Source organism: Melanostigma gelatinosum, assembly GCF_949748355.1.
Source record: "Melanostigma gelatinosum genome assembly, chromosome: 8".
NCBI lineage: Eukaryota > Metazoa > Chordata > Actinopteri > Perciformes > Zoarcidae > Melanostigma > Melanostigma gelatinosum.
In genome coordinates, this window is record NC_136641.1 from 5586990 (window position 1) to 5596334 (window position 9345).

Sequence of the window (9345 nt, forward strand, 5' to 3'; positions counted from 1 at the left end):
ATATATATATATGTATATATATCTCTATCCAATAAATGTTATGTATATATATATATATATAACAGTACTTGAGTAAATGTATTTAGTTACCTTCCACCACTAATCCATAAATGTCAATCTCTTGTCATCAAAATCTGAATATATCCTCTGGGGAACATGCCCATCTGTAGAAAACTTCATAGCAATCAAACAAGTTATTTAAAACACGTCCCAATAGTTGTTAAAATGTAAGTGGAAGTACTCAGATCCTTTACTGAAGAAAAGAGATACAAAATGTAGAATTTTGAAAATACTTCTAACATGCATGTCGCATTGAAATATTCCTCCTTTAAACTTTAAGGGGAACGACACCCATTTTCAGAATTCATGTCATTCCTGAGGGTCTAAGAGTCTAAAGTCATCTGCGAACATTAACTACTCTCCCAAATCCATTATCCATTCATAATGGCAGGTAGTGATGGGTGAGTGTAAGCAGACCATTTTATTTTATATGAATTACATCTGAGAGAGGCAAAACATTTACAGCCCAGTTCATTTGTCATTTATTTGAGAAGGTGGTCCTCAAAGTTGGAGTAAACCCTCGAGGAATTGAAGTTGAATGTCTTTTCTCAACTCCTGAAGATTTGTTTTTTCTGCACTGCTTTGCATTTGAAGCATGCAGAGGACAAGCGCTTGCTCCGGATAATAAAAGCAAAACATTTATTATTTTCATTTTTAGAAGCTCTGCACAGGACGGACCGCGACAGAAGGCTGCAGTGGTTGGAGACGAGGCCCCTGGCTGAGAGCCCTCGGGATATTGACAGTGAATGAGCGCCATAGTGGTTTGATCAGTTACAATGCAACATTCAAATTGAGACTGACTTAAACGGCGGCTTCAACATCAATACTCTGAGGGGAGGCGGGTCAGGTCTCTCTCTACTTCCACTGGCCCTTCTCGTAGTCCCACTTGGACGAGAAGCCCTCGATGGGGTTCATCCTCATGTCCAGAATCCTCTGGAGCTGTTTGGCCTGCCACTCGTCATCAAAGGTCCTGGGACGTGGAGGGTAGACTGCAGCAAACGAGTGGAGAGATATAGATAATATGTTGACTACAGTGTACTCCATGTATTTTAAAAAAACATGCATGCAAGATGCTGCAAATGGTTTTTGAAACTTTGCATGCGATTTGTTTTGTTATTTTTCTCATAGCGGCCATTTGACCCATCTGGTGTATCTCAAAAAGCCTGAAGTGCATTTACAGGGCTCTGGTTTCAGACGTGCTGGCTCACTGACACTTCACAGTACCAGGGCCAGCGTTAACGTCGTTAGTCACAGCTGCGCCTGTTCTGCAACGATAAGTGAAAATGTCTGCTGTGAGAAAACGGATGTGTGCCAAGGGAGAGGCAGTGACCCCAGGTGTGGGATGTGTGTGTGAAAAAGGAGAGGATGTCAAAGAGACGGGGTTTGTCCTCTTCAGAGTAAGAGGTTTACCATAGACTCTCTGCCACCAGACCACCAGGCCTGTGAAGCCCATGAAGATGAAGATGCCCCCAACGATGGTCTTCCACTCTGATCGCGGCTGCTTCATCTCTGGGTAGGTCTGATTGAACATGAGCCGGTACACTGCAGGGGAGGGGGGGAGGGAAGAGGTGAAGGACAGGAGAGTGAGATAGAGGGCAAGAAGAGAACATGGGGTACCATTAAGAGAACTCGACATAGTGATAAAGTTTAAACAATGACTCAGCTGCAATGTCTCTGGTCCGACCTTGTTGCATTTCATGCCCCTCTTTTTCTCCACATTTCCATCTTCAAAGGTTCGCTATACTATATATTCAGAGCATTACTATAGCAGCAAACCACTACTTGCTATGTGAAGATATATGTGTAATGTCTACCTGAGCAGAGAAGGCTGGCGGGCCCCACTAGCTGGCTAATGTAGGTCTGCACAGCGCTCATGAGGCGGTCGCAACTGATCAAGCCATCCCGACCCACAGCGTCGTCATGGAAACGTAGCTCCCACCCTGTGGTTTCCCCTCATATTAAAACACCGTTAGCTCTGTCAGCACCTTTAGCGCTGTTAGCTGCTAGCCGCCGGCTCAGCGGTCGCCATGTTGAGAGCCGCGTGGAGGCAATGGTTATGCTGCGAAACGTACTGAGCACTTTTTAAAAACAATAACGTTTTAAATATTTCAAACAATGGATGGACCATTGCTCCCTCTTCTCCCGTTCATTCTACAAAACAAATACTGAACATGGTGTTGGTCAGAAGTCACATGATCACCGTATATGGTATATGCTGCCTTCCTCCCATTGTTCTTTCTTTACCCAAGCCATGTTGTGTGCGTCATGAAACTGTTTTTTCTAATTTTTTACATAATTATCGCACACAATTTCAGTTGAGATCTTTGATTTAATATTAATGATTTTGTTCCGTGGTTTAATTGACTGTATATCAAGTTATTGTATTTTTATCATCATAGATTCATTAACTCTTAATCTGCAAACTATAGCAATCAGATAAATGTAGTGGAGTAGAAATATAATGGAGCATAACATTTATAATACTCAAAAGTGTACCTCAGAATAATACTTACTGTAAGAATAGTACTTCTGTACTTGGTTACTTTCCACCACTGGTTACCCCGTGTTTTTAAAATGAATCGTGGTCTATGAATATCGAGTGCGTTTCATTTTAGATGACTTGTCAAACCTGTTGTGACGCGTGTTTTGGGCTGTGTTGTGTTCCTGTGAGTAGAGAAGAACCTACAAGCAATCTTCTCCTCGTTGGTCAGCTGGCTCCAGGGCCCCTTCTCCTTCTGTTTCAGGCTCTTGTCAGCAGCAGTCAGCTCATCTTTGTAGGCTTTGTCAGGCAGAGGGGTGTCCAGGCGGTCCCAGTACATCGGCCGAGACATGTCCACCGTCTCTGACACCTCTGGATGGACAGAGACAGGAACTGTCACTTTTGGAACCAACTGCTGCAACAATGAATATTCAAGAGAACAGTGAAAAAAACAACAACCCTGCTTTAAAAAATGGGACCATGTGTCAAACACAATGGCCCTGATGACCATCTGTCTACATGGATGCCACGTCATATGCAGCGACACCTGCTGGTTTGAGGCCACTTTCGACTGAGGCCTCCGGTTTTGGTACGTCGGCCATCTGAATAATGGGAAAGTTACCAGTGTACCAAATTCCAGCAACAATCTCCAGGTATGCTTTTAAAAAAATTATATATACTGGTGTAACACCAAATTCTGTGAGATTCAGGGACCCTCGATTAACTAGACAAAAAAGGGCATTCAGATATTGACGGATGATTAATGCTCTGCAGTTGAACACATCTGTATCTACAGGGTAGATGTCTTCCCTTACATCTAAAAACTATGGAGGCAACTTTTTTGGTAACAGCTGCTATCAAAATATTTCCAGAGGAAGTTTCCAGAGGTGGAAGAAGTATGCAGGTCCTCTACTTTAGTAAAAGTACTAATATCACACTAAAAACACCCCGTTACAGTAAAGGGCAGCTGTGGCTCAGTGGGTAGTAAATAATCTATAACTATTTTGTGTAAGACTGCAAGTAATAGTTATTTTCATTGTTGATTCATCTGCTGAATATGTTCTCTATCATAATAGTTGCCAATACATTTGATTAATTGACTAATAATTTCAGCTCTTGCAGTCTGTATAATGTTGCTTAGTTTAATCTACAACAAAACATGTATTTAAGCTCTTTGCTTTGGATGCAAAACTCTTAACCCACAAAGTAGCGTTCGCACAAATATGGCCGAAATTACCAATTTGTTCCCTGAATCTGATGGGTCACCGAATTTAGCGCAACACCTGTGTAGAGATACCACAGATTAGACAGTGAACTTTGACACGGTACTTTATGGAGAAACGTTTGAAAAGACATCCCCGCCTCTCATTCTGTCAGTTTATTCAGATACGACTCTCTCTCCTACACCAGGACTATTAACTGTTCTACTTCTGACGCAGTAAGTCACGTTACCGCTGCCGTAGCCGTGGCTCGCCATCCTCGCGCTGCTGGTAGTCAGCGCCACTGTCGCGCGCCTGGCCACCAGGCTTCCCATGCGTCCTGCAATCAGGTGGAGCATCTGAAAACAGGTGGGTAAAAGGAAAGCACGAGGTCACGTGGCTGCATGTTCCGGCACCACGCGCATTGCTTTGTAAATTGATGCTGGGTAACCATCTTGAAACTACTATGGCTAATTAGTTCAGTTTAATAAACAAGAATAGACGTGCACCTGGACACCAATATATACAGGCTTGGGCTGCATAGACTCAAATGCTTCTTTAATTAGTAGGTTGGTGCACGTGGGCTTTGTGCAGTAAATGCCAGGCCCACCTACAGTACTCTGTCACAAAGTTAATTGTATTGTAAGCAGGACAAAAGTACCGAAATGCAAAACATTTTGTATTTTAAGACTCAGAAGGGCAGTTACAACAAACAGCTCATTAAGCCAAGACAATTATTTTTGATCTATTGTACGCAGAAAAAAGTAAAGTCTCCATTTACATGCATTGATTCCTGTTCACATTTAATTGGCCATTGATTCTCTTTGAAAAAGCAAACGGTGGACACGCGTAACTGTCTGCCTGTTGTTATTCACAACAGTGAATCAGAAGATCTCATTAAGTGCTTTGCAAAGGTGGCCTGGATGATTGCCAAATCTCTTATTAGCCAGTCTGCCTCCCTCGTTAGCGTTTACCGTTAAATACGCTGCAGTGTAACATACGATGATAAAGCCGCCCACTAGGTGTGTATTTCGGTTAGTTGTGATCTGTTATGCATGGTTGTAAGTGTATAGCCTATGGTAAACTATCTCAGAGTGTTTGCTACCTGAAGGTTTGCAGTGAGCTATAGCTTTAGTCTCTTACCGGTTTGAGGAAGTATTTGGTGTCGCCTGCACTCATGGTACGAACTAGATCCTGCTGATGGAAGGCTCTATATAAGGAGAGGCCTTTGGCTGTTAGGGGGGGATGAACCTCAGTGTGTAGCTGTATGCACGTGGTGTTATGTTCATCTAAGTTACCTTCATGATGAGTTCAGTTTTATTCAGTTTAGCTAACAGTTTGTATTTGTTTGTATATATGATTGGTTACATGTGTGGCAGGGCCAGTCTTGTAAATAAACACCATTTTGTTTTCTGGACAGAGTTTCTCGTGTCTGCCTCCTGCCACTGTCCAAGCCTCTCCGGTCAGGCTCCCTCACAGCTTTAGATGCCAATGATAAATCCCAGGTGATTTTTGTGCAGGGACGGAAGCCGCTGTTCTGTGTGATAATGCTGGTATAACCGTCACGTTACGCACGTTTACATAAAAGTTGGAAGTTCTGGAAGTACCAGTGCGACAGATCATGTTATGGCAGTCTGTGAGTTATGTTTCTAAGTCATACTGACAGTAGGAATAATGTGTATTAGCTATGTTTAAAGAGTTTCTCTTCCATTGCTTTTGTGTTTGTCCTTTTACCGGTCGTCCTGTAGCCTATCACACACACACACACACACACACACACACACACACACACACACACACACACACACACACACCCAATCACACTCTCACAGCAAACGGAAAAGGCAGAAATTGGCATTTAGTCAATTTTAGACTCTGAGCTGACTTACTTAAACGGACAGAAGTAAACAGACATGTTTGACCTGTTTTCCTAACTTATCTAGGGACAAATACGTGACCGGCTCACGAGGGAGGAATACCTGTTATCCCTGCAGGTTAAACAATGGGACTGTATGGAGCAATCTCCAGATCATGCTTTTATTCTGGTATAAACATGGCACCGTCACATTAGACACACTTCATTCTTTCTCGAAAGCATTTTTCAGATTCCTGTTCTAACAGCTGCTGCACATTTATGCAGCTCCACAAAGCTCTCAGCCAGACCTGTCTCATGGTTTACTCTCTTTTCTGCACGTCCGCCACTCTCCCTGGCTGTGTGGGGTTCGGGGAGGGGTTTTTTTTGGGGGGGTGGTGGGAGTCTAACCCGCCGTCATCTACTCCTTGAAAAACACCATTATAGTCTGATTATTTAATTCGGCAAAGATAGATACTCACTGTAGTTGCAAGAGAGAGGGAAACTGCAGGATTAGAAGATGCAGCAGCAAAAAGAAAAAGGCCGAATCTTGGGAGAAAAGGTCTGTTTAGGCCGTCTGTCCCGTTTCGTCTCTGCTCCTAACGATAAACACGGAGCAGGAACCAACTGGTGGGCGGGAGGAGAGAGAGGCTGGATGGGGAGGAGGAGAGAGAGGGAGGGAGGGAGGGAGGGAGGGAGATCAAACTTGTGCAAGGAAACAATGTAGCAAAGCATGTGATTGGACTGGCTGAGCGAGAAAGAGAAAGCTGGTTGAGTTTAGAGATCGTGTCTCTCATTTCCCTCTCATTCTCCCTTCTACCTCCCTCCACGCTCTACTTGCGCAGACGGAGCCGAGACGACGAGGTTGCTTCATGTGAGTCTCAGGGCTCGGATAGGGACAGACGTCTTAATTCAGCAACATCCCTAAACTCCAGAGACTAAAAACATGTTTTTTGACTGTTTTGAAATGATCTTCGTCTAACTTTTCTCCTGTCAGACAGTTAACAGGTGTGTGATCAGATGTTTCCACTTCCACTTGTTCCTAGTGTTAAGTTATTGTTATGTAGAGGGCGGTACAGCGGACCACAGTGTTGTGGTACAGTATAAGATCAGGTGCCTTTGTGTCTCTGTTTAACACCATTGTTGTGTCCTCCCTTCCACCGACTCAGGACGAAGTGCATTCAGAGTGTCGTCTGGCAGGATCGGGCTGGTGAATTATTGTCCGGTTCATAATTCTTTATGCTTGTATTGCGGTTGCTTCTTAAACTGCATTGGTGGAGAGTAAGTACGATTACCAAGCTCATGCTTCTCCAGCTCCTCCAGACACATATTCTACTTTTCTTTCCACTGCGTTTATCTGCCAGACGATTTTGCATTTTACACACAAAACGTACACTCGGTTGCAAGTTTGTTTGGTGCACATAGCTCAATCTAATGCGGTCTATCAGCCCTGCAACAAACCTCCAGGGAGGTTTGTTTACTTCCTGTTGAATCTGTTTCAGAGAGCTCAATTCTCATAGAGAGAGAGAGAGAGAGAGAGAGAGAGAGAGGGAGCAGGAGAGAGAGGGAGAGAGAGAGAGAGAGAGAGAGAGAGGGAGAGAGAGAGAGAGGGAGAGAGAGAGAGGGAGAGAGAGAGAGAGAGGGAGCAGGAGAGAGAGAGAGAGAGAGAGAGAGAGAGAGAGAGAGAGGGAGCAGGAGAGAGAGAGAGAGGGAGCAGGAGAGAGAGAGAGGGAGCAGGAGAGAGAGAGAGGGAGCAGGAGAGAGAGAGAGAGAGGGAGCAGGAGAGAGAGAGGGAGGGAGCAGGAGAGAGAGAGAGAGAGAGAGAGTAAGTCTGTCAAGGAGAAAGCACAAAGGAAGCTCAGGTGCTTCCCTAACAGATTTAGATACAAACGTTGCCACATTATTCTGTGGGTCATGAGTGATGATTGAGAGGGGTTGCTATGTATCAGTCTATACATTGTGTTTTTAAGGTAAATGCTGCATATTATACCTCTTTTAAGGACAGTGAAGTGTTTGATGAAAAGTAAAACAATTACAGGACATTTACCTGTAATGGAGTATTCGTTACAATCTGGTTTTACACTTCAACTGTTGGTAGCTTGATCTGTGAATTATTCAAAGTTAGAAAATTAATAAAATGATCTGCATAGCTAGATATCACACAGACGTAAATGAAATACTACGGACTGACCCTTTACCACTGGTGTGATGCTTTAAGTACCATATATGTCCACTAGATGGCAGCACCAGACAAACATTGGAGGCTGAAGTAGCCAGTAAATCTCGTTTGACTCAACACATTTGAAAATGAAAGCAGCGAAAAAAAAAAATAATTGTTTTATTATTCAGTTCAAAAACTGAAACAAAGCCAAGCGTTAATCTTGCTGGAACTGGTCCTGGCGGTATTTCACTGGGGTGGAACGTTTACATTTGCTATCAGCCCCAAGCGTGCACAGTAATAACCAGTTACATTTTTGAATTATGATTGTTGGCTAAAACACCATCTGCATATAGTCCTGCAGTACAATGGAAGTATAATAATTCAGAGTGGTAATATATGTCGTTGCTTCAACTTTCTATCAAAGTAAATCACTTTTCACTGGATAGTTGAGACAAGTGATACTCAAAAAACACTCAGTTAACTGTTTCTTAATGTCCCGTTTTCCTACATGGATTTAATGGTTTACACAGATGCGTCAGTGAGCCCAACTTCTTGTAATAGCCGTTGTCTGTCAATACCATTACGGCAACTATAGCCACATTCATGCCCGTCCAGTCGAGCTTCAGTTTTCATTTCTGGAAAAGCATGTGAAGCGGAGAAACACAAACATGATTGGTGTGCGGCAGATTTTCCAGAAATACATCCAAAGCAGCCTCATGTATTTTTCTTTTGTCAAACAAGACAGCAGCTGCCAGTACAACACACACACACACACACACACACAGTAGGGCACGCGTCCCTGATTCATTTATGGAAATTAGATGAGGACCGTGACGGTGCAAATAACCCCAAATCTTCCCTCCTCCACACACACTTTGTCCTTCATCCCCTGCAGGGCTTCACCCCACTTTGACCCCCCCAGCCGCCCGCTCCTGTCCCATTAGAATTGGAGATGTTTCTCCATCTCTCTTGAGGAAACGTTTGCCATCCGTCATCTCTCCTCTCTCCTTTGTTCAGTGCTCGCCCATTGTCCCCTTTTTATAACAATAAAGCAGCAGTGATGAGGATTGAAGGGAGGGAATCGGCCCTCCGAGTTTCAGCTTTTAGTCAATCTGGCACGTTAACCAAACCACAGCGGTACGCCTCCTTATAAAACAGCCCTAACGGCAGATCCCTCAGCAGCCTATCCCAACATGTTTCCCATCTGACATCCTGACAAAAGTGTGATTTCAGCTCACAGCTTGCTGACGGTGACACTGACGCCTCTTGGTATTGATGGGAGAGAAGAGTCAGGGGGAGGGGGGCGCTTTGTCATCCTCGCCACCTCCAACGCCTCGTCACATTGTTCTCATGATTTCAACTCAGTTTACCCTGCAGGAAAGTGATTCTGAGAGTGACTCGCTTCTTGTGACTCCACTGTGCTTTTTGCAAGTTTCTCTTTCATCTCTTCATATGCGGCATACATAACAGTTGCTACAGCTTACTCAGCTGAGGGGGAAACCGCAGGGCAGAGAAACGCTACTCGGTGTCTGCTGCTTGTCAGTCACAAGAGAAACGCGTCTGCAGCAAACCTGTAATTCCTCTGACATGGTGA

General features: G+C 44.0%; 1 protein-coding gene across 1 annotated transcript; it reads right to left on the minus strand.

Annotated features, from left to right (window-relative positions):
* Positions 1-676: 676 nt before the first annotated feature.
* On the minus strand, positions 677-6210 carry cox4i2 (cytochrome c oxidase subunit 4I2). The gene is made up of 5 exons (XM_079273452.1): positions 6073-6210; positions 3992-4097; positions 2747-2911; positions 1471-1602; positions 677-1049 (listed from the first exon to the last, which is right to left on the minus strand). The coding sequence occupies exons 2-5, from the start codon at positions 4095-4097 to the stop codon at positions 916-918; spliced, it is 537 nt and encodes a 178-aa protein (XP_079129578.1). The 5' UTR covers positions 6073-6210; the 3' UTR covers positions 677-915.
* Positions 6211-9345: the final 3135 nt, after the last annotated feature.

Coding starts and splice junctions, on each gene's coding strand:
- cox4i2 (XM_079273452.1), bottom strand. CDS start 4,097: ATGCTCCACCTGATTGCAGGACGCATGGGAAGCCTGGTGGCCAGGCGC. Junction 2,912..3,991: donor GAGCCACGGCTACGGCAGCG/GTAACGTGACTT, acceptor CTGTCCATCCAG/AGGTGTCAGAGACGGTGGAC. Junction 1,603..2,746: donor CAACGAGGAGAAGATTGCTT/GTAGGTTCTTCT, acceptor CCTCCCCTGCAG/TGTACCGGCTCATGTTCAAT.